This window comes from Antedon mediterranea, chromosome 11 (assembly GCF_964355755.1).
Source record: "Antedon mediterranea chromosome 11, ecAntMedi1.1, whole genome shotgun sequence".
Taxonomy (NCBI): Eukaryota; Metazoa; Echinodermata; class Crinoidea; order Comatulida; family Antedonidae; genus Antedon; species Antedon mediterranea.
In genome coordinates, this window is record NC_092680.1 from 17,664,652 (window position 1) to 17,691,702 (window position 27,051).

General features: G+C 34.6%; 2 protein-coding genes across 2 annotated transcripts; both read right to left on the minus strand.

The window, feature by feature from the left end:
* Positions 1-563: 563 nt before the first annotated feature.
* On the minus strand, positions 564-10,733 carry LOC140062511 (Golgi phosphoprotein 3-like). The gene is made up of 4 exons (XM_072108766.1): positions 10,397-10,733; positions 9,243-9,489; positions 8,481-8,794; positions 564-3,981 (listed from the first exon to the last, which is right to left on the minus strand). The coding sequence occupies exons 1-4, from the start codon at positions 10,598-10,600 to the stop codon at positions 3,871-3,873; spliced, it is 876 nt and encodes a 291-aa protein (XP_071964867.1). The 5' UTR covers positions 10,601-10,733; the 3' UTR covers positions 564-3,870.
* Positions 10,734-11,686: 953 nt separating this feature from the next.
* On the minus strand, positions 11,687-22,609 carry LOC140062746 (calcium-activated chloride channel regulator 1-like). The gene is made up of 9 exons (XM_072109074.1): positions 22,381-22,609; positions 19,414-19,685; positions 16,704-16,952; positions 16,192-16,416; positions 15,491-15,790; positions 15,057-15,284; positions 14,454-14,895; positions 13,671-13,883; positions 11,687-13,223 (listed from the first exon to the last, which is right to left on the minus strand). Exons 1-9 carry the CDS (start codon positions 22,469-22,471, stop codon positions 12,808-12,810), a joined length of 2,436 nt encoding a protein of 811 aa, XP_071965175.1. The 5' UTR covers positions 22,472-22,609; the 3' UTR covers positions 11,687-12,807.
* Positions 22,610-27,051: the final 4,442 nt, after the last annotated feature.

The window sequence follows — 27,051 nt, forward strand, 5'->3', positions numbered from 1 at the left end:
GCTGTGAGGAGCAATACGTTTTTTACTGATTTCCTTTAATACAACAATGATGGACGTGGCCCCGATGTTGATTAGCTCCAACAAGCACTTCAGCACGGGCGAAACTTGACTATAACCATGTAGAGGTTAATTGTGACAAAACGGCGGCTTTTTTAATTTAAAAGTCCTTATTATAAACTACTTGACGAAAGAAGTGTAATGTCGCACGTAACTATACATTCTTAAACGCGGTTCGAAAAGACATAATCTCAACAATGCAAGATCATCCGAACTGTCGCTTGTGATATTGGTCAACTCACTGGCGTTGCGTCCAATTAAAAACCATGGCTTTAAACGAGAATGCTGGTCGAAATAACCTGATTATGAGTCAAATGTCGCTATTGTTGAAGTTGATGTAACTCATTCAGCCAATCGAATTGCGTATACTTCTTGAAGAAAAGGGTGGAGTGGGAGATAGTTTATGTTCAATTCAGCGCTAATTTTAATTCAAAGTACAGTGTAGCTTGCTACCACAATTAGTACTAATCACACCTTAATTATGCAAATAATAAAGATAAAATACATTTACGCCTATCCTTTTAAATTGTGTTTATTAATAAATAAAGGAATAACTTCGAAGATGGAAGGCGTAGCCAATTCCACAACACACGTACGTGTAAACAAAGACAACCGAATATTTTATTTAAATTTGTGACATGATTTGTTGTGACACGTACCAAGACACTATTACAATTCTTCTGCGCAGTTTTCCTATATTTAAATACAAAGCACATTGGAGTTACTTACATAAACTTTTATTTTGTATCTACAAATATAACAAAACAAAAATTAAAACCTTATATACCAAGTCAGAACTAAAAACAAACAAAATCATTTTGTAAATACTCCATCCTACAAACAATATTTAAAATAGGGCCTTCTATGTGGTCTGTCCAGTAACTGGTTTGACCATAAACAACAACATAAAAAAAAAAAAATAATAATCGCTGTATGATGAAGAGCATTGTGCACCAAGAGATATCTTCTGTAATTTTTTTTCTACATTATAATATATTTCTATAATTTATTATATTAAATTTTTATTAATTTATTTCACCCTCACCAAAATAGAATAAACAAATACAAATTATTTTCATTAGTACCCAAAATAAATCATTTAAGTTTATAAACACAAAGAAAAAACATCAAAATCAGGTGCAAGAGTTTAGAGAAAGGCTAAGCTATGTCTACACTATCAAACTAGTTTGACAAAAAAAGTGTGCCCAAACATGGTAGTGATATGGCGTCATCGTGTACATATATGGGCAAATCACATTTTTTTAAACATAAAGTTTGATAGTGTAGACAGAGCTTTATCCTTGGGTTGACGTTTTTTTTTTAGTCTATAGTATAAAGCACTCACTTTATAGTTTTCATATCATTTCATATGATTCTTTTATACTACAACCAACTTTTTTTTAAAAATTGGTAAAGTTATGTTTGCGGTACAACATGCATTTCTAAAGCTTGGTTCCCACTAGAACGTAACGCAAGGACGTAAACGCAACGCAAGCGTTTTAACCAATGACAAGCGAAGTTATAGACAGTTAGCAATCACAAGCGAATAAGCCATCGCTTGTGATTGGTCAATTCACTTGCGTTACGTTACGTCCTTGCGTTGCGTCGCTAGTGGGAACCACGCTTAAAGAATGTTTCGGCTGTTATGCACCGCCTTCTGCAGAAGACGAAGACAGTTGTAGATAGATAGTTGTAACATTCTCAACATGGTGTACCTAACATGGTGTAACTTTACGCGTGTTCATTCGCCATGCAACATTTAAACAATATATTATTAAGATGAACGCCTAATACATTTATATACTAATTTGTCAAGATTTAGTGAATTCAATATTAAGGAAGTATCTCTTGTAGTAAAAGTTATATTTTTGAATTTGTTTATTGTTACAAATTGAACATAATATATTTACAGAGTTCCAATAATAATAATTTAATTATTTCTTCCATTTTTATAACTAATATAATAATGAAATACCAACATAAATCGCACATTATTAGAAAATATTGTGCTGTAGTAAACAAATGAATCTTGGCATTACCTAGTATAATTTGATAAAACAATTGTTTGTAAGTAACTTTAATTTAATTTGTAAGGTTTTTAAAATGTTAAATTTCAAAATACATTTTTATTCTTTTAAACTAAAACACTGCTTACTAGTAAATCATAATAAATTTTTAAAAAATTCTACAATTACACATAAATTAATGTTTATGCAATAATATAAGGATGGAAATTCTCATATATGAAGTATATTTTTCAAACTACAAAAATGGAATAAAGTTGGTAACCTGAATAAATATTTATTAAGACTGAAGAGTAGTTTCAGTAATATAAACAATACTTCGTCTACATTATGTGCAGTTACCAGGAAAGCAGACACTTTTATATCCCCAAGGAAGTATAGTATTTGAGCACAGAGATCATATCAGCAATCAACACGTTTTCTACTGCAGGTATCACAAGATACCACCATAGGTTCACAAACTGCCATTTTCAATACATACACTGGCAATTTCTCTAGCAAATGCTACGTTTTCAAATAGTAAAAATACATATAATATTACCAAACAAGTGTATCAATACTGCACGTGCTTTAATAAATGTATAGCATAAGAAACGCATATTTTCTCATTAAAAAAATCTCCAAAGATGGTTAGGTATATACATAAGCACGGATATTGTGAACATACCGATAACAGTAACACCCTAGATACTGTAAATAAGGACATGTCATGCACGAGTGAACTTTGTTGCAGGAGAATAACTTTTGTCAATTCACTTATCTTGTTTGCTTGGGTACATATCTTGAACCATGTATTTTAAGAACACATGTGTATTTAATTAACATACAAATAAACACATATAAAATAAAAATGTACACATTTTAAGTATGTATGTATGTTCAAATAAGTGAAACAATCGACATGTGATTGACTACTGTACGTGTGTGTTGGTCATGTGACTTAGCATCATGTGAACACAGTTCTTACTGTATGTGAGATATCTTCCTAAAGAACACATAATACATTATAAACATGATAACATTATCGGCAGTACATACATGGGCCAGGGAGTGTTATTTGATATGGCCTGAAATAAACCTTAGACATTTCGGAGGGTTGAATGGGGAAATGAGAAAATTTAGGAAACCACTCCCCATCACCAACTATAACAAGAATTTTATTAGAATACATAAATAGAATATTTGCCTAATATCACAACCAGGGCTTGGGTTTTTAAGCATTTAAATGGTTGTGAATTTGCTAGTGTAAAGTAGTTTTAGAGCCTTCATTTTATTCTTGCACAGGTAAGCAGGGCTCGATTGACTCTATTTTCTCACATTAGCCAATTGGGCTAGTTAGTGTATACTAGCCTAATGAGCCAATTTGCTAGTGCCATCAACCTCAACATGACTAAAACTCTGTTTACACTAACAAACTTTATGTGACAACAAAATGTGATGTGCCCATATATAGACATGATGATGTCATATCACTACCATATTTGGGTATATAACTACCATATTTGGGCACATCATACTTTTTTGTCAAACTAGTTTGATAGTGTAGACAGAGCTTTACTATGCACTTAAAAAATGTAGTCTACAGGTATGCAGATCTTATTTTTTTCACTAGCACACCAAGGTGTTCAAATACAGAGTACTCAGGACCCCAGGATAGAATACTAAATCGTGCCGTTTGTGAAGGTACTGAAACAATTTCATTGTTTAATTGACCCATACTCGGAAAATATATACATGATTGGAAAATAAATGCATTTGAATTTAAACATCATCCAGTTTAATTATGAAATTATTTTACAAATGCCGCTATGACTGACCATAAAACATCATTTGTGTTTCCCTTCATTGCTTCAGCATCAGGATCTAAGTCAAGGAGTTCTCGTACTCGTTTCATAGCAATCTGTAAGGTAACAAATAAACATATTAGTGAAAATGAAATACATCGGGGAGATTTGCGACGACCGACGCCCAAACTATGTTAGTGCATTGTGCGCATGTCGAAATACTGGAACGCATGTCCTCACTCCACACCTCAACGCAGGTTTTATGATATCCAGTGGCAGATCCAGGATTTTGAAATAGAGGGGGGCCCAGGGCCTAAAAATGGTGAAAATGAAGGGCTGAGCTTAACTTTATGTCTTTTTTGGATTACAATAAATTAATGCAAAATTTAGGGGTGGGGGGGGGGGGGTGGGAATGACTGGATCCGACCCTGGTTTCCAAAGTCAAGGTAATGACTGATGGCATATCGATTGACATGACCTCCCTTTTACTGTATATGGTTCTTGTCAGCATATCACAGCATTTGAGGAGGTTGGTACATATTTACTAGATGAGACTTGCAATCACATGATTTTAACCGTATCCGGATATTCACCCCCTGGACATTTACCCCCCGGACAACTACCCCCCGGACAACCACCACCTGGACCACTACCCCCTTAGGACAACTACCCCTTTAGGACAACTACCCCCCGGACAAATACCCCCGGACAACTACCCCCTTAGGACAACTACCCCCTTAGGACAACAACCCCCTTAGGACAACTACCCCCTGGACAATTACACCCTAGGAACAATTACCCCCCGGACAATTACCCCCCGGACAATTACCTCCCGGACAATTACCCCTCGGACAATTACCACCCAGAAAACTATCCCTTTAGAACACCCTAACCACCCAGACCATTCAACAACCTGACTCTGCAACTATTAATTAATAACTATATTTTAATTCGTTACTTTGACGAATTACTATTCATTATTGTAAACAAAAGTAAAGATTGAACATAAATATAGCCTGGTGGTATAAACTGAAGATTGTCACACATGATCATAGGATAGTCGAACGTATTATATAGTACTCCATGTATTTACTGTAAAGACTGGGTTCGCTAATAATAATAATAATTTTTGCGTCAGGACAATGCTTCGATAACCACTGGTCTTAAAAGAATTAATTTTTGTCTCAAATTTGTCATATATGTATTTTTGTACACTTGAAGAATAATATCACTTTTGATATTTGACCTCAATGTTCACTCACCGAATAAACGTCGATCTTTAAATAAATTCCCCTCAAATAAACGGTGACCATGTCACTCCCATGAAACATCATATGGAATAATCGGCGTCTATTTCCATTAGATTATACCCCCTCCCATTGAATAAACAACTTTCTTCCAATAAATGTCCACCTAAAAACCACATAAACAATAAACAGCCCAGGCCGTTTTTTCAATAAATACGGTACTTTAAATCTAGCACATCTAGGGTCTAGCGTGCTGTTAAACAGAATAATCGGTTAAAAACGGGTGTTTCGAAACTAGAGACCCGAGACCAGAGACCAGAGACCCGAGACCCAATACGAAAAGGGAGACCTAAATATACGAAAAGGGAGACCCACGTACGAAAAGGGAGACCCCACTATACGAAAAGGGAGACCATAATATAAGAAAAGGGAGACCTAAATATACGAAAAGGGAGACCAAATATACGAAAAGGGAGACCCAAATATACGAAATGGGAGACCTAAATATACGAAAAGGGAGACCCACTATAAGAAAAGGGAGACCCCACTATACGAAAAGAGAGACCACACTATACGAAAAGGGAGACCCTAATATACGAAAAGGGAGACCCAAATATAGATCTCCCTTTCGTATTGGGTCTCGTGTCAGGTCTCTGGTCTCCGGTCTCTAGTTTCGAAACACCCGTTAAAAACAGATGATTTCATTTTTACAGAAACCGGTCCTATATATTTGTCTACTTTTGGATTGGGGGGGGGGGGGGTAGTTGTCCGGGGGGTAGTTGACCGGGGGGTAGTTGACCGGGGGGTAGTTATCCTAAGGGGGTAGTTGTCCTAAGGGGGTGGTTGTCCGGGGGGTAGTTGTCCGGGGGGTTGTTATCCTAAGGGGGTAGTTGTCCTAAGGGGGTAGTTGTCCTAAGGGGGTAGTTGTCCTAAGGGGGTAGTTGTCCGGGTGGTAAACATCCGGGGGGTAACTGTCTAGGGGGTAGGTGTCCTAGAACCGATTTTAACAGCATGCACTAATACAAACGTATAAACTCAAGGTCAAAATAGATATTAGGCAGGTTGGGCAACCTCAGAATCCTTACACGTATGCGTACAATTGTGTACTACGTCACAAATTAGCTTGACGTCAATACCGCACGTGATACCGATTTTCGATGCGTTTTGAAGTTCGAATTTTTCAATTTATTTGTTAAAAAAAAAGTTGTTTAAACTGGCACAGATCACATTATACCAGCAAAACTTAAACATAAATTATTCAAGAAAACGACAAAGTAAGAAATGTTGGCTAGGCCTATAGGGTAGATAAACCTAGGCTAGGCCTACAGGGTAGATATATACCTAGGCTAGGCCGATAGGGTAGATAAACCTAGGCTAGGCCTATAGGGTAGATATACCTAGGCTAGGCCGATAGGGTAGATATACCTAGGCTAGGCCGATAGGGTAGATATACCTAGGCTAGGCCTATAGGGTAGATATACCTAGGCTAGGCCTATAGGGTAGATATACCTAGGCTAGGCCGATAGGGTAGATATACCTAGGCTAGGCCGATAGGGTAGATATACCTAGGCTAGGCCTATAGGGTAGATATATACCTAGGCTAGGCCGATAGGGTAGATATATACCTAGGCTAGGCCGATAGGGTAGATATATACCTAGGCTAGGCCGATAGGGTAGATATACCTAGGCTAGGCCTATAGGGTAGATATATACCTAGGCTAGGCCTATAGGGTAGATATATACCTAGGCTAGGCCTATAGGGTAGATATACCTAGGCTAGGCCTATAGGGTAGATATACCTAGGCTAGGCCTATATGGTAGATATACCTAGGCTAGGCCGATAAGGTAGATATACCTAGGCTAGGCCGATAGGGTAGATATATACCTAGGCTAGGCCTATAGGGTAGATATATACCTAGGCTAGGCCTATAGGGTAGATATATACCTAGGCTAGGCCTATAGGGTAGATATATACCTAGGCTAGGCCTATAGGGTAGATATACCTAGGCTAGGCCTATAGGGTAGATATACCTAGGCTAGGCCTATAGGGTAGATATACCTAGGCTAGGCCTATATGGTAGATATACCTAGGCTAGGCCTATAGGGTAGATATATACCTAGGCTAGGCCGATAGGGTAGATATATACCTAGGCTAGGCCGATAGGGTAGATATACCTAGGCTAGGCCTATAAGGTAGATATACCTAGGCTAGGCCTATAGGGTAGATATACCTAGGCTAGGCCTATAGGGTAGATATACCTAGGCTAGGCCTATAGGGTAGATATACCTAGGCTAGGCCTATAGGGTAGATATACCTAGGCTAGGCCTATAGGGTAGATATATACCTAGGCTAGGCCTATAGGGTAGATATATACCTAGGCTAGGCCTATAGGGTAGATATATACCTAGGCTAGGCCTATAGGGTAGATATACCTAGGCTAGGCCGATAGGGTAGATATACCTAGGCTAGGCCGATAGGGTAGATATACCTAGGCTAGGCCTATAAGGTAGATATACCTAGGCTAGGCCTATAGGGTAGATATACCTAGGCTAGGCCTATAGGGTAGATATACCTAGGCTAGGCCTATAGGGTAGATATATACCTAGGCTAGGCCGATAGGGTAGATATACCTAGGCTAGGCCTATAGGGTAGATATACCTAGGCTAGGCCTATAGGGTAGATATACCTAGGCTAGGCCTATAGGGTAGATATATACCTAGGCTAGGCCGATAGGGTAGATATACCTAGGCTAGGCCGATAGGGTAGATATATACCTAGGCTAGGCCTATAGGGTAGATATATACCTAGGCTAGGCCTATAGGGTAGATATACCTAGGCTAGGCCTATAGGGTAGATATATACCTAGGCTAGGCCTATAGGGTAGATATATACCTAGGCTAGGCCTATAGGGTAGATATACCTAGGCTAGGCCTATAGGGTAGATATACCTAGGCTAGGCCTATAGGGTAGATATACCTAAGCTAGGCCTATAAGGTAGATATACCTAGGCTAGGCCTATAGGGTAGATATATACCTAGGCTAGGCCTACCTCGTAGATTTTACACTGTCAATGTTTAGTATCTATTGCTTTAAAACATAGGATAAAAGATTAACATTTTAGATGTACTGAAAAATCTCAAGACAGACAAGAAATTTAGAAGTCGGCCCAGGCCACAAAGCAAAAGATAGGACATCGAATTAAGCTCAGCCCTTCATTTCACCAACAAACTGAGTAGCGTAGTCTTACAACAGATACAGGATGATATTGAACCAAATAATGTTACTACCATCTTTACACACAGGAAAATTAATATAAACATTTATATCACATAATTAAATTAAAATGGAACATTTGAAATTAACTTACTTCATAATCTTCATCAGACAATGGGGCAAAAGCGTTTTCTAGAACATCTGAAGCATGTGACAGATAGACAAGAGCAAGCAACCGTTTCTCCATTCGATGTGGGTCATTTGGCCATCTACTCAACATACCGTCTTGGACACGCTTCACTAATTTTTGTTTTATTGTTGAATTAATTACCGGATGTGTTGTCATGTCAAAGAGTAGAAAGTTCTGTTTTTCAGTTGTTAAAACGCCCTTTTCCACAAGATTCTTTGCCAGTCGTTCTCGTACATTTCGTAGTTGATATCGTAGTTTCAATGGGTTCCATGTTTCTCCTACAATAAAACAAACGAACGTGGTTTTGAACATGGGTTATACTTACAATGGGAGTCTGGTTTTAATAAACTTTAGACTGTGTGGAGCCCCAACCAACTACTGGCCCTAACAACATTGTTATTTATTTCTGCCTAGTTAAAAATGCCAAAAAAATTACATTTTGCTGGACGAAAAGACCTGATCTGCCAATCTTTGTAAATTCAATTATTTCTTGTTTGCTAGACTTTGAGTCTTTTCTTTTGGCTAGTTCGATTGAGTGCTAGCAAGGATTGTCTATCCTAATAAACAGCGGAGTGTACACCATACAAATTGGTCAAGTGTGTCTAACAAAACAGTTTGCTAAGAGTAGTATTACTGTGGCTATCTGCGGACAGTCTAAAGTAGCAATGTAAACTGTAATTATTTAGCATAAGGGATCAATGGTATACTATTAATCATCTAACTTACCACTTAACAATTCAATCCAGTTTTGAACACTTTCTGGTTGGTCAGTCTCCTTAATGTGCTTCAATGCCTCATCCAATAATACATCGCCGGTAGGCGTGTCAGACTTTAGAAGAACTTTACGATTTAAAAGACTTTTTCTCCTCATGCCCGACTTTTCAAGTTCTATTCGTCCTCGTAATCCTAATTCAATTAACATACACCCCCGTAAACCTGATGATATGCAATCATTCCAAAACGATGTGTATCCCTGCAAAAAGTATTCAATATATTTACAGTAATGTAATCATTTTTATTATTATTAGCAAATAAAATTACAGTAGTAAGAATGTTCTATTGTTTGTTCCAAGCTTTAATATTGTATGAATTCTACACTTCTTGTACAATGCTGTTGAACTACTACTATAGGCTATCACCTAACAACAAAGCAAGGAACTTAGGTGTGACCAAAAAAAAAACACAATAGTTATCTCAAATCTCATTATCAAGGATCTAAATACAATGGGTTGTTGGCACTTTTGTCAACTACTCATATATTGTAAAACTATGGCAAAATGGCAGAACTACCTAAAAAAATTAAGATTAATAAAAAATATATACCCAATTTTTTACAATTAATTTGAGAAATCCTTTTGTTTTTACAAATTAAATTGAAAAGAAATTTAAGAATGGTGTAGGGATTTACGTTGGATAACATGCCAAAATTAAACACGACATATGCAACCCATCATCATGATCCCGTAACCACTATAGTATTATACAATCAATAAATTAGGGGAATAGGGCCTTACCAATCTAGGCTAGGCCTAGTAGGTAGGTTATAATAAAAGAGTACAGTGTAGGCCTAGGTCATATAGTAGCCAGCAGTCCTGGGCTCTGTCAAGAGCCGAGTACAGTACAAGCATTTATACACTACCTTACCTACAGTAGTATAATAAACATTTATTTATTAATTAGGCTAACTAGGCTAGGCCTCGCCTCTAGGCCCTACTTACCACCTCTAGTCTACACACCCAGCCCGAGTTAACAATAATAACTCATGATTTATTTACAAAATAAATTGATTATTTTCGCTTCTTTTCCCTTAAACAAATATTTCAAATGTGTTAAAGTCACCATCGTGACAATTACAAAAATATGTTAACAATCAGTCATACTTCTCTGTCTTTAATACCAAGTAACAGCACTTCTTCCATCAATGTCATTCTTGTTTCTTTCGAAACCTCATCGACGTCCTGTTCTTCGTAGTGATCGTCGTCATCAGCCTCCCTATCAGCTGCTCCTCCCGAATTCGAGCCTCCGCCAGCTGTTTTTCTTCGTTGAACAACACTTTCCCCAGAACGTTTTGTCAAAGTTGACATCTTAAACTATTCGCCTAACTATAATCTTTAACAGTATTTTAATTTAATTTATTTTAAATGAACAATGAAATGAGAAAAACACTTGCAATGTATGCGAGTAGTCCCTATTTCATAACACGTACACAAAATACATCATGGCTGCCAATGACGTCATTTAATTTGTGCTCCTATAGAGGGGGTACTACTGTATTTCTGTGTCGATGCGCTGCAGCGCGGTGTTATAATTATTCTCATAATCTTATACATAAAGAATGAAAATGAAATCAAATTTTAATGAAGAGGATTGACCTACTCGGGTCAACCGTGGCAAAAACATTTTACAATACACTAAGACATAAATTACTCATTTATTTATAAATGTAAACTAGTTAAATGTAAGCCAACTATCAAAATGGTTATGAACAAGTTAAAAAGGTTTTATGAAACAGAAAAATTTATTTATCATCAGAATTTTGAGGACAGTATTTTTAATAGAAAATGGATAAAATTAGAAGAATTTATAAATCAAATATAAAATGGTTTAGAGAGTAGAATAATTTTTATGAACCTTTATTTAATTTGTTAGATGGATATCTTTGTTGTTTTTGTTTGTTGCTTTTTATTTTAATTTTTTATTTGATTATGTTTTTCCTTTGTAATGTATTATATGATGAAATAAAAAAATAAAAAAAAAAAAATAAATAAATTACTCTAGGATTAAAGTGAGTTCGAATTACCGAGTTCAATTGGTCCATCACTGGATTGAATTAATGAATTAAAAATTCCTAATAATAGGCTAATTTGAATATTTGGAGGCGCTCTACCAAATGTTTTACCAACAAATAGGCCTATTGTAAATAACGTTAGGCCTATAAAATGGTGTAACTTTAAAATATATATTTTAATTCAACCAACCGGTTGATATATATACTGAAGAGTAATTGGAGGAATCGATAATGATGATGTGAGAATTTAGGAACAATAAACGCCCAATCGAGATTCGACTCGAATCGGAATTCCTTGTTAAAATAAATACACATATATTTATCAATAGGCCTATATACGATGAGTTAAGCGACTACGTGAAATAAAAGTTCCAGATTGGCATGAATTGTATTGACATTTTTTATTACCTTGGTGAAATAGAAGATCATCAAGATTGTTAACAATCTTGTAAGAATAGAAAGTATTGCACACTAGTCTAAAGTTCAAACTGTTTTCCCTTACTATCCCACAAACTCTCATTTTGTCTAGATTAATGAAAACCTCTAAACTGATCGATTATACAAATGTTTCCGCATTGGATCTCAAATGCAAACAGTGACCAAAACGAAAGGCTTTTAAGACTCAACTAATATTGTATAGGCCTAATGTCACGAATGCTAAAGTGTTTTTAATTCACGACGGGGATAATATTTTGCGTAATTAAAAAATGATCAAGTATTTATCATACAGTTATAAATTAATATTACCTAACAATTTGAAGTCTAATCTTTAATAAAAAAAAACTGCGATAAACCAAAATATTAACATAATTCACGGATCACTAGCTTCTATAGGCCTAGTAGGTATTTGCTAAACATTTTATTATATTCAGGTGTCTTTGTTCGTTCCAGGGGGCGCTATGATGTAAATGCAGTAATAGATTTCATTTCATTTCATTTCATTTCATTTATTTTGTCTCATAAAAATACAATATAAAAAAACATGGAAATGAACAAGAAAACATCACACAAAACCAGGCAGAGACAGGATTCCTAAAAAGCGAACTTAATCACTATCTAGTAGGTCTCCTATTGCACTGATTGTATAAAAAACATTTAGAATAAAATTTGTATTAAACATTAAAATTGCATATAATACTATATCAAAATGAATTAAAATATATTACAATATCATAGATGCAGTATTACAAAAACATTGACGAAATTCTGAAACAAGTTGGTACAGTATGCCTTAAATATCATATTCGTATAAAAATCTGACTAATTGCAAAAATAATATAGAACGTTTTTTTTTTAAATTTTTTTTTATAACTTTAAATGCGATATATATGAATCTGAGTAAATCTTCTTATCCGATATATAATCCGACATGGAGGATTTTTAATTTTATTCTCTACGGAATGTATCCCGAGAACCCATCTTCAACAGGCATCCTTATACTTCCCTCTACCAGATTAAAACTCACGAAACGAATAAAAGGCAACACTTAAGCGTAAGTTGGATTCATATGTCCATTGCATTAGGATTATTTGCATTTCTTCTTCGTCGTTTCAGATACATTATAATGATCAGCATCATTACTACACCCATAGCCCCAACCACTCCTACCACAACGTAGAGAACAATAGCAGTATCAGTTTCATCAGGATTAAGCGGCGGAATATACTGAAGATTTGCAGCTACAATGTTAGATAACCCACCAGTATTGTTAGCATCATCGATTGCCTGGATACCGAAAAAATACGAAACTTCGTCCCCACGTGACGGCAAACGAACCGTTATCTCTTCAATGTCACCAGGTTTCCCGATTACTGATAGATCTCCATTGGTTACGTCATCAAACGTCACTCTGTCCGCGTCAGAAAAGTTTCTGGATATACCTTGAAAGGTTTCGGCAAAGCGAATATCGTATTCAAAAACTAGATATAGGAAACACAATAGTCAAAAAAAAAAGTTAGGTGCCGTGCAAGATGGTGTAAATATGGTCATAATATTTTGTAGATTCTAAGTCCGACTATATTTATTGTCGATTAGGCCTATGTTTTGGCGTGATGGTACTGCCTATGCTTTGTTCAAATAATTCATTATAGTTATTCTGTTTAACTGTGTAGACAAACATCACAATAATGATACACAATAGTCATAATGCATGTTATAAAGGTATAGTAAGTTGTAGACTAGTAGGAAGTATAGGCTAATGATCTGAGGTTTGCATGGCGAAATCAAAGTTGATATAAGTTTGCGTTACACCAAGTATATAGTTCTGAAACGAACTGTCTCGTTTCTCTCTCTCAACAGTTTCAGAACTTTGCAGAACTATAATATACGTGATGTACCGCAAACTTTATATCAAGATCTGACATTACCTTTTCCTTTATCGAAATCATCCCCAACAGCGGTCCATTGTAAGGTGGCACTTTGTCTTTCATAAGACACACCAATAACGGCTAGATCGATAATCTGAGACGGTCCAAAAAAGTCAATATCACTGTCAACATGATTAGTCACTTGAATAGCGCCTCCTGACGCTGAGCGTTCAAACATGTCAACTGGAATCATAACCGCCTCCTCTTCTAGGCCTATCAGTATTAAAATAAAACATGTATAACAACAAGTACATTGGAAAGTATCTCTCTCTTTCATATAACATTTCTACATAATCTTGTGTTTATTTTAAAGATACATAAAGATAATTTGAAAGAGGTCACTGCTACATAAACACAATTGACTTCGAGATACAAGATGTTTTTATTGTCACTTTTGGAAGAATAGAAAAGTAAAATTCAGTATGCTGATGCTAAGTAATACACAAACAAAGCGCGAGGTTTTGCACATTGATCAAAGTTAGTATGTACTTCTTTTTTAAATATAATTGTCCCCCAGAAATGTTTTGGAATAGGCCATTTAAATGTCATATAATTGTTATTCACCTTGGCCAATAATTGAAAAAAAAAAACATAAATCATAATCTTAATTATTGTCTAACCATTGTTTGGTTTTTTTTATTTTTTACTGTTATCATAAGCGAATTATTTTTGCTCATTTTTTTTTGCAAAAGTGATAAATCGTTTGACTTTATTGATCTTTATTTTTCATGTTTTGAGGACGAATACATCTTTGAATGATCTGTATTAGTAAATTATGCTAACCTTGAATAGGATAAGATCTTGAATTCCCACCATTTGAAATTGCTGCTGTGTTTTGATTTCCACGAACTTTAACTTCAACATTATATCGACCATCACCGGTAAAATTGAAGAAATATCCCGAATAAACACCATCATCTTTCGTTATGTCTGCGCTTGTACCACTGTCGTAGAGTTCTATGACGTCATCAGATCCATCCGACTTTTCCAAAATGGCAATAACGTCAGCATTCGCAACAGGATCGTTGCCCTTAGTAGCGAACGCAAATACTACAATATAAGGATCTTGTTGATAATCGATAAATGGATCACTGACAAACGAATTAATCGTAACTGGTGGGTCATCTTCAGATACTTGTTTAGATTGTACATTAACGCTAACAATTTGAGATTGAAACTGTGATGATGATGACAAGAGTGTTATGAAGAACTTCCAATTTCCACTCTGAATAAAACAAGCACGGTACGTCATTATATATTTTTGAGTTACGTTTTTGCATAAAATAATCTGTATTTAAACATACTCAAGTTACTCAGTGATCTTTCGACCACATGTAGAACCAACAAGAGCAAACATTGTGAAAATTTACCAAACTCAATACTTACTACAGCTGTTGTTGTAAGACGGATTGTGATAATATTATCATTGTTATTTAGATCATATTCTTCACTCGATTGGTCAAAAGTTATCCCATTTGGGCCATTCAAGGTTACCTCTATAGGAAAGTCTAACCAAGTGAAGGAAAATATTGTATCGACTCCGACACTTTTGTCAATAGTGACTTCACCTGTTGTGTTTGCAGAAGAGGAGGCAGATAGTGCTTCACTGAACAGCTGTAAATTAGAGAAAACAAATTGAAAAGATAATTTTTTTAAACGCATATATATTTTACACGTCAAAGTCTACAAATTATAATTGACTCAAGTATTTTAATTGATGGAGTCTAACTTAACCAGGCAATTTAGTTAACGTCAGACACTTTAGATTCAGAGTATAGGCCTACTATACTACTATAGGCTGTATCAGATAATCATGTTACCGAAATAGGCGGATCCTGATTTTCCAGATCAGATCTATCTGTGATCGTTGCAATCAGTACCTCGTTAAGAACCGTGATGCTGTCAGTATCTGCACGATAAAAGTATGTATTTCCTCCAGAAACGTCGGATAGAATTCTCAGAGAGGTATCAGCATTATCGGTGAATGCAATTGTATCGACAATAACACCTGCATTCACGACTTCATCAACCACATCATCAATATCTGGATTAAAATTGTTGTTTCCATCACTTACAACTAGCAGAAACCCACCAGCTGGGTCTTGGTCAAAAGACAACACCTATTGAAGTTATTCGGAATATTCACAACATTATTTTATTTTTCTAATTGTAGGCTTACATTATGATATTAATAGCGGTAAAACTTTCTTTTAATTAATAATTCTCTAATGCCAATATTCACATTATGGATATTCTAGCGTTAGAGTTGGTGAAAATATTGAGGAGGATTGAGTAGTGTACAATGATGTGTAGGTCTATTTGCATGGTGATTGAATATACTATATGGCGCTTAGTTAGTAAATAAATACTATTGTTCGGTGTGAACTGCAGAAAACAATATTGATGTCTTGAGTGTGTACTGAAGTCAATGTTAGTGGAAGTGGCCAAGGGTGTAAATATTGCGTTATTTTCTCAATATCTCATAATTCACGTTAGGTTTACGTAACGGTGGGTTACTTGCCTGTATTCCCTCAAGAACACCAGAGCCTATGCTTGTGGAGCCACCTGTCCTCGAGGGCAGTTTAAGAATAAGATCTTCTCTAGAACTTTGATCGTCTAAGAGTGCAAGATTAGCTTTTCGCACTGCAGTGTTTGAGAAAGTTACAATACCAACGTAACTCCCAGTAGGTACGATTGAACTTATATATTGGTCCATGCCTTGACGAAGCTTCGCTATTGGATCTCCCTATGTCAATATAAACATTGATGGTTAAATATTTCAACTTGCCTGTGATACATACCATGGTTACCACATGTAACCATGGTTACCACATGTAACCATGGTTACCACATACCATAATGGGCTCAAGCTAACTGTAACATCTAATACACTAATCTCAGTTTTTTTCAGCTTTTGCCAAATATTAATTCAAATCCTTTTTAAAAAATCTATAAATATCTTTCATATTAATAAACTCGTGGCAGTTTAGATTAAAGAGACTTAATAATTATGTTCTTTTGATCTGCACTTACTGCCATACTGCCAGATGTATCCAGAATTAGCACAATTCGTCTTGTTGACGAATATTGAACAATTTGGAATGTTGGATTTGTGTTTACATCTCCCACTATTGGCGGATTGTTGCCATCTTTAAAATCATCAGTATTCAAAATGACATCCCAGGTACCCTGCCGACTGCAGTGTTTATTCTGGTTGTTTGGAGCTTCTTCATAATGACGTTTGCTTTCATCGGCCGCATTACTACTGCAAAAGAAATTTACCTGACGAAGATAAAACAAAAAACAGGATTTGCCCAAAATCAAGAAAACGATATGTACGAGAAATCTGCATTTAAAAAAAGCTATGCAAATTTTATTTGATAAACTACCGGTACTTCAAAAGAAATTTACCAAAATATTTTTCTTGGTATAAAAGCTCACTAAAAATAGTAAAATTCATATCTTTAATATGTAGAGAAATTAATATGTAAACATAATAACGTTTATTAGCCATCTTGAATTGGTAAAATGGTGAACAGAATCATTATGCTTTAAAATTGCTTTGAGCTCCTTTATATTTATAATAATGTAGACACTATTGTTCTTAAGCTATGGAGAATTTTGTACTCTGTATTATTTTTTCAGAAGTAAAAGATGAAATTAAAGTGCGTTTGACAAAGATGTTCAACGAATATGTGTTGAGTTTAGGTAAAAGCATCACGGAATTATAGAATCATTTTATTTTCCACACACTCGTTAAAAAATACATGAATTATGGAGGAAAACATTATATGCATTGTATGGAAGGAGACTATTTAAGTTAAGACAATAACTTTAAGTCATAGCCACCTTTAACTGAGTTGAAAAAAAACAATAACGAAGCACGACTTGAAGAATAGTTTAAAGTCAATCTAAATCATAATTCTTAAATAAAATATAAAAATAAAAGTATAAGTAAAAATACCAGGTATAAATTACAACATACATACATTTTAAGTAAATAAAATGATTGCAGAAACTTAAGTGCTGTATTCAGAGACCAGAAATTTCATTACGCAATGTTTAAAGAGAATTTGTTTTTCAAGTTTTCGGAGAGCTTATTCCATATATTTGGACGATACTAAAGAATAGAACGACGTTTATTACTTGGTAAAAATTTTTTGAAAGAAAATCTAGTATTATAATTGTGACGTTGAGAAGCTCTGTTGAAAAGGTTAATAATGTGAGAAGGTAACATTATTAGATAATCTGAACATAAAAGCAACAACAGGAATTAAAATGCCAGATTTTAAATTACATACAAAAGCACTTAATGTCACAGAGCTAAAAAGGTTGTTACATTTATACATAAAATGCATATGTTTTATGAGAGTAGTATGTTGAAAGCATGCATAAAGTATAATAATTGTAAAATAAGTGTAGACACATATGATGATATAATGAATGAACAGTTGTGGGGTAATAAGTTAATACAACTTAAAAACCAATCACTATTTTGTAAACATTGGATTGAATGTGGCATTATTTTAGTGAAGGATATTATAAAAGAAAATAAATTCATAACTTCAAAAGAATTATTGGTAAAATTAAAGTACAAAGCAAACTGGTTAAATGAATACATGTGCTTATTAAAAGCGATACCAATACAATAGAAAACTATAATCCAATACGATAAAAATTGTTATTATAATATAACAGAAAATATCATTAAGAATAGATATAAGGACATCACAACAAATAGTATTTATCTCTGTTTTGTGGAGGAAATTTTTGTCCCTCCGGTTTGTCAAGGAAAATGGGAAAAATATTTTGATAATTTTAATATTGATTGGAAGTCATTGTGGTTATCTAAAGTTTGTAAAATGAAAGATAAAAAATTAATACACTTTAATTACAAACTGTTAAATAGAAATTTAGCAACAAACAAATAGTTATTTATCTGGAAACTAAAATATACTAATATATGTGGTAGATGTGGAGAGGTACAAGATTAGGGCATATGTTTTTTACTTGTAAATTTATTAAAGGTTTTTGGACAAAAATAGAGATTGTTTTAAAAGGTACCAATCATATAAACATGTCTTTTCAAAATCTAGTAATTGGAACAAGAAATATTCTTACTGATTTTATATATACATTTTGTTGCTTTCACGGTTTATAAACAAAAGATACTGGCTGATTTGCTGATGATTATTTTGTGATGTTCTAATGGCAATAGTGAACCTATAATTATTATGTGATGTATATTTTTATATAACTTCTGTCTATTTTCTAAATGCTTTAACTTTTTATATATGTAAAATACTCAAAATAAGAAAAAAAAAATTAAGCTGCAGCGATAGTTTTCTACTGAAACTAAATTGATATAGATTATTGTAACAAATGTAAAGAATGAAATAAAAGTGAGTGAATCTCACAAAAGACAACAAAAAAAGCAGCAGTTTGTAGTTTGTTTATATAAAATACATTAAGAATTTTAAATTGATGAACATAATGTTTTGTGTTTGCTCTATAAGAAGCTCCAGCGCAAATACGAAAAGCCCGCTTTTGAAGACGGAAAAGATGATCAATATTTATTATTTAACAACATATTTATACAAGATTTGACAATCAGGTAAAATATACGTTTTACATTTTCGTCCTGTCTAAGACACGAAAATTGGAAGAAAAATTTAAAACTTTATTTTTATGAAAATAAATAAGATCTATATCTTGTTTCCATGGCCTAATTGTTTTTACTCACCGAATCTAGAAACTGTTTGTACATTAGCGAGGTTTGAGATGTCTGCCTGATACTTTCATCGGTAAAATCACAACTTCGTCGGTATATCCCTGTCTTGGGGTCTGCCTGGCAAGGTGCCCCGTTTTCTACATATTTCCCGTTAATTGCTTCTGAACAACGCGTTGCTTCTATCAAATCTCTACTGCTCACAAAGAATTTTGGATTAAATGGTGTTGGATATTCATCAAACACACCCCATCGCAAATGACCCCATTCATGGACAACAGTCTTATCTATAAAAAAAAAAGTGAAATAAAAAAGAGTGAAAAAAAAGTGACATTAAAAATGAAAACTAAATGAGGCCATAATAGGCCATATGTTGAAATGTTGCGCACAGAAAAAGATTATACCATTATGACCTAAAAAATATGTTGCTACTGCTAAATTCTGTCTGTCTATTTTGTGTTATATAGTATACTAGCAATTATACCCGTCCCAGGGCGGGTTTTAAAATTAGTTTAAAGCCTTCTTAGTACATAACACCCGACGCCAGTAGGCCTACCTCCCATACTCACCCACCCCCACCCCTCTTCAATAACACCCCACACTCTTTTTTAAAAACAAATTCTTCCCAGTACAAATTCAATTCAACTTCAAATTGAGAGGGTATACATAGCTACGATATGGTAAGTCCGTTGTACTGTGTAAATAAATAGGTGTCATATTGGCTGATAATTAAAATATCTAATTTTTATACTGCGGCCCCCTAGCCTTCATTCTCCTCTCACCATCCAAGCCACAATCAACAAACCTTAACTCCTCCTCTGGACAGTTCAAATGTAGTAACTGTCGTATTACAATTCAAATCATATAGGCTACCGTACTCCATTACGCCAGTATTTTGGGTCCTCCTCCTCCCCCAGATACTGGGTGATGTGTTTAAGAAGGTTCCAGTAAAAATTATGTTAGCCATCACTCCCAACCCATAATCCATCAGTGGCAGTTTTCAAAAGTAGTTTAAAACATTCCCAATACTGTTTCGGTCTTGGTGATAGGCCTCTATACATCCTCACCACAAACTCACAGCCACTTTCCGGGGATAATTAAAATACGTTAACATCTTCCAACCACAATTCCATATGTATGGTTACATGCAGAAATCGAAATTTGTATAACAAACAAACATCGAAAATGGCCCATTTTGACCACATTATGACCCCTAACTTGGATCCTATATATATACAGTAAAACTATTTCTTTGGATCCTATTGAGAGGACACCCCTAATAAGAAAACATTTTCATGCAAAACGAAGGGCAATATGTTTTAACACTCTACCCTCTACCAAGTGGACAGTCCTAAAGGGGACAGGGATACATTTGAGTCCATCGAATGGTTGACTTAACTCCAGATGAGGGGACAATATTTTTTCCCATCACAAAAACAACAGAAAAGTACCAACATAATTATATTCATTTAGATGGTTATTAGTACAAAAACAGAACTATGTTCATAATAATTATAATTTCTCGGTCTTTAACGCTCTAATTTTTTGCCCAATATTACCATATTTCCAATGTTTGTGTACCACTTCCAAAACTTGTGCACATTAAATCAATTAATGTGGATTGTGACCAATAAGTGGTGGATCCAAATTGTAAAATGATGTGCTGAACTTAACCTAATGATATTTTGTATTGTAGTGTATTTTCACCCCAACCCTCTTCTGCCTAGTATGCCAACAATCTCTTTATTTTTACTAAACACATCATAGGTACCTGTCACCTGCAAAATCTTTATCACTTTAGGCCACTGAAAAAGTTAAAGAGGACAATTTCAGTTTTTGATTAGTGTTCCCTCAATAGGGCTACCCTATCCATATTAAGGAGATAATATGTGCCCACTTATTAATAGCGGTTCAGTTCTACTGTATCGTGAAATTTAATGAAAGAATACATTTATAATAGCTGAGTAACGGGAGATGATTGTAGCATAAGAACCAAAACGAGACATTCCCCACCATACTGTTTGTTTTACAGTGTAGGTCGACCTACCACAAACCTAACTTTACTAGCGTTTATTTGCCATACAAACCTTTAATATAAACAATAAAACAAATTGATTGATTATTTACAAAATTTAAACATTTTAAAATTTAACAATTTGGATTAGGCCTATGTTCAAATTTGTTCATGTGTAACAAAATGAAGTCTTTAAACGCCAAACAACCGCAATGTAATATATATGTTATGTGTCAGAAATACATTTTCTGGTCATTTTAGAAGAAAGTGTTCTATTTAGTTCATTATTCGGTTCAACTTTAACGATTTAAGATTTTAACGATTTTCAACGTTAATTTTTACCCCCTTTTCCTGTTAAATCGTTGAATATGTCAACTCAACGCAACTCAACGTAACTTAACGTCGACAGGAAAACAGGCTTAAGATATATGATATAAAGCGGCCATTTTGAAAAAGCGCCCAACACGTAACGGTGAAAAACGCATCTAAAAGTTGGACACCAAGTTGAAATTTGTTTCTTGATGTCATTGACCACATGAAAGTGAAAAATCAAACTTGGTCAAATCGTATAAAGTAAATAACAAATGCTTCCTGACTATAATGAAGAGTGTTAAGAAAGCATGAAACTCTGAAAGAGTAAAATTAAGAAAGATAATAAGAAAGAATAAGAATAAGAAAAATGGATCAAATAGAGTAAAATAAGGTTTAAGCCTAATTAATAACTTTATTAGTACAGTAATTATGTTTTAACCTGCAAGTTACAATTTCAGCTAAAATATTTTTAAAGATTTTAAGGTATAGAGCTAAAAAAAACTATAGTAAACTAATACTTGTTACTACTGGAGACTTGGCAGTTACAGATAATAAATAATACTATACTGTACATTAAAAGTAAAGTTTATCTTGTCCTCCTCCCTGCCACTAAGCAGAAAATATAGATGGCCTATATCATTGTTATTTCACATTACCTCTTCTACCATAACGATTTTCAGCGTAGACTTTATCTCGCACGTACTTTGGAGATAAGACCATCATTTCGCCCTGTTTACCACACCCCATTATGTTAGTCACATATGGGCCATCGTCACCTTCTATCACAACATTCGCTCTGTCGTACGTTTCTGTTCTTGCATTTTTATATTCGTCGCGTCGGGGCCACGACGTTGGAACGAGTATGATGATACTTTTCCAGTAAACTCTTTGATTCGTAGCTTGGAACAAAAACGACGACCCTGTAGTGAAGATTTCCTAAAATGCAAAAATATTAAATAATGATTTGAAAATAGCCTACAATTACAAGCAGTGTCGTATTTAACATGACTCGTTGAAACGTGTTTATTCTACCATAACAAATTGAATTATTGTTTTGATCAACTTTACCTACAATAAATTAAAAAAACGTCATTAACCTTTCTATCCCACACTGGTAGGAAATTCATTTGCTCGTGGAAGACAAATATCAATAACATGTGTTTAAATAAAGAAATAAATTACAAAAAGCAGAGCATATTATCATCTAAGAGTACCATTATAAAAATATTATTATTCACTTATTTCTTATGTATATTTATTTATTATTATTTTTTTTATAATTATACTTAATTTCCTATACAGTACTATTATTATCATTATTATTATTATTATTATTATTTTTACTTCATTGTCTATAGTAACGTTTCAATAAAAAAAACTATCTTATGTTAAAATACAAGAATGTCCATCTAGGAGTATCGTTAACATAACTTTTATATCCCTTTATTGGTATTTCGTATCACGTGCAGTTTATCCCATTTCAACGACTATGGGTAGCATACTATTGCACGTTCGACTTTTTAAAAATACTTTGAGAAATGTGTGCGATACTGTGTTATATATAGGTTGTTATACCTAGTATCTTATCGGTCCGTTACGTTACCGTACATTAAAAATGAATCCGGTCCGGTAGCAGACTAGAACCCTAGATCCACCACTATTCTCATAGGGCGAAACTTTCCATTGTTTTTATTTATATCCCGTGTACATTCTGAAGGTGAATGCGGATCTTTTTAAATCGATACAGAAAATTCGGACATTCTTACCTTAATATTGTCTATCAAGTCCTGGCTCTCTGATTCTTTCTTACTAATGGCAATCAATAGGTTTTCATAGCCGCCTTCGCTTAGAGTAACAGGATTTCTTTTCGAAGCAGCCAAAGTAAACGCGATAAGACAAGATAAAAAGATAAAGCAGCAAAATGAATTAGCCATCCTTCAACACTTAATACCAACTAATATTATTAAAATGTTACACTGCTGTTCAACAGAAAAACAATCGGTTCCTTGCACTCACTTTGCCATAGTATTTGTGGTGTGTAGGCCTACAATGAAATGATGCATAACGATGCAAGGGAAAATAAGGGGAACACCCACATACCAAATCAAAAACAAATGTTTGTTTTGAATTGTTATCAGAAAGAATGTGTTTGGGCCAACTGCACATAAATAATGGAACCTTTCAAAAATTAAATCATAACCCTGAAAATAATATCGACGGTTCCAGAAAATCGAAACTTTCTTTTAATAGAATAATAATAGGCTAAATTTCCAGAAATGCAATATGACCTATAACCCTATACTGCAGCTAATGTTCAATTGTGTGCAATTTATACAGAGTGCAATTTTAAACAATCACAACCATAGTCCGTAGAATTAAAATAAATATGTTTTGACGTTTAGCAAAGTTTTACGAGTCTTGGAATTTCCAAAAAAGTACAGAATTCTACGTTGGCCTTTCAATGTATTTTAAGTACAAGGGGGATTTTTGGCTAGCAACGTGACGTCAGAGTGACATTTGAAGCTTTCGATCGCGCGGATAGGACCCGGTCTCGTCTGTTTACCTCAATAGTTAGAGATTGTAAACTCATCGATAATAAGCGGTCGAGACAAGTTTTTAGTTCTAAACCAGTTCCTCTTAACCAAAAAAGGGGGAAATGTTAAATTAAAAATGCTAAAAATGTATTCTATATACTATTATAATTGTTTGTTTTTTCTTCTTGGTTGAATAAATACTAGTCAATTTGCATCATCGACACAAAGATCTTTTTTTCCATTTTGTCTACGATATTCCTAAATGTTAGGCGTACTTTTGGTCCTATCATGACAGTCTACAGAAGTATAAACCACTAGCGTAAAAAACCTTACCATTTATGGTATAACTTTCTTATTGTTATTGTTACGTACGGCCATACTGCGTTGAAACACCGGTTCTCGTCAGATCACCGAAGTTAAGCAATTTACTCTAGTAGCTAGATCAACTTTCGTATGCACTTTGAGGTCCAGAGAATTTGACTTCAGAAATTGGTTTAGGATGGTCAAACAATCATTATTGGCTTGGTTACACATTTTGAAAATGTGGCGAAAGGTCAAAAGGTCAGGGTGAAAGGTTATCAAACTAAACACCAATAAGTCCTTAAATCTCGACAACGACTGGTCACAGCGAGGTAATTTTGGTCTCAAATTGATCAGAAGGTATACATTTATATTCAGTCTAATGGGACATTTTAGTCAAAAATGACCGGAAATGCCATTTCTGACCTTTGACCCACACCCCAGGGCATGTATGTATCTCCGTAACTACTGATTGTAGACACTTGAATTTGGTCTTAAATTGTTTGAAATAAACATTTTGTTATTTGTTGCACATTTTTTAAAATGTTACAAAAGGTCAAAGGGTCAGGGTCAAGGGTTATATGAACAAATATAAATAGATAATTGTATCTCGGCAACTACTCGTCGCAGCAAGTCAATTTTAGTCTCAAAATGTTCAGAAGGCATGCATTTATATTCCGTCTAATGGGACATTTTAGTCAAATTTAGTCAGAAATGCCATTTCTGACCTTTGACCCACATATCATGGCATCTTCATATCTCTGTAAGTACTGGTCGTAGAAACTTAAATTTGGTATCAAATTGTTCGAAATATACATATTTACATTCATTGTAATAGAAAATGTGGTTAAAAGATGAACAGAAATACTATTACTAATGTTTCAAACAAAACAAAAATCTCTACATAACTTATCCAGTAATGTTATGCAATAACTGATACTTTAAATTGTTTCAATTTCAAGTACTTATAGCTCAACGGTTCTTTTCGGAATGCTAGAATTGTAACTTGCCATGTGTATCCGATTAAACGCCCCGGGCATTTATTGTTTAAAGGGGTTTTTAGGGGGAGGGGAGGCATCTTTATTTGGAGTATAATATGGTAACATGTATAATAAAATAAATACCACCTAGATGTAAAAAAATACAGCACAATTAATATCAAAAAGTCAAAAAAATGCTTGGTAAATTGTAGATTATGGTAGTTAATGTATATGTTGTGATACAATTATTGTGTAAATGCATGTGGCGGGCGTATTCCACATGATGTTCTATTGGAGGGAATGGTGGCGTTTATTTGAGGGAGGCTTTTATTCAAATATGATATGAAGATGCCCTGGTATGTGGGTCCAAGGTCAGAAATGGCATTTCTGATCATTTTTACTAAAATGCCCCATTAGACGGAATATAAATGCATGCCTTCTGAACATTTTGAGATCAAAATTGACTTGCTGCGACCAGTGGTTGCCGAGATACAAGTACCTTTATTTATTTGTTCATATAACCCTGGACCCTGACCCTTTGACCTTTTGTAACATTTTTCAAAATGTGTAAAAAATAACAAAATATATATTTCGAACAATTTAAAACCAAATTCAAGTGTCTACGACCAGTAGTTACGGAGATAAATACATGCCCTGGATTGTGGGTCAAAGGTCAGAAATGTCATTTCCGGTCATTGTTAAGTAAAATGTCCCATTAGACTGAATATAAATGTATACCTTCTGATAAATTTGAGACCAAAATTACTTCGCTGTGACCAGTGGTTGTTGAGATTTAAGGACATATTGGTGTTTGGTCTTATGACCTTTCACCCTGACCTTTTGACCTTTCGCCACATTTTCAAAATGTGTAACCAAGCCAAAAATGATTGTTTGACCACCCTAAACCAATTTCTGAAGTCAAATTCTCTGGACCTCAAAGTGCATACGAAAGTTGATCTAGCTACTAGAGTAATTGGGCCCGCGGTAGCGTACTGGATGGGAGACCGTTTAGAAATGGCGGCGGGTGCTGTATATACTGGAGAGTGATGGTTTAATGGCAATATCGGACTAGCATGTAATAGGCATGGGTTCGAGGTTATCTGTACCATACTAATTGCATCCTTAGGCAAGATGGTTTACTCTCATTGCCTCATCCTTCGGATCGGATGTAAAGCCTTCGGTCCTGTGTACTTAACAGTGCACGTTAAAGAACTTGGTACACTATTCGAAAAGAGTAGAGGATCGTCTCCCGGTGTGCTGATCTGGTAGGCGCTGCACTGCTGGCTGCCGTGGGTTCGTGGAGGGCCTAATCCGAATTTTCTCAGTTTCCAGTTAAGCTTGAGGACAAATATAAACACCTTTACATTTACCTTTACCTTTATTGACAATTTGTAAAAGTACAAATGAGTCGTGGACACAGATGATTAACTCTTCATTTTATAAAATCATGTTAAAAAACTTCTGAACCAAAAAGGAATGCGTAATACAAATAATTAAATGTAATTTGTTTCTA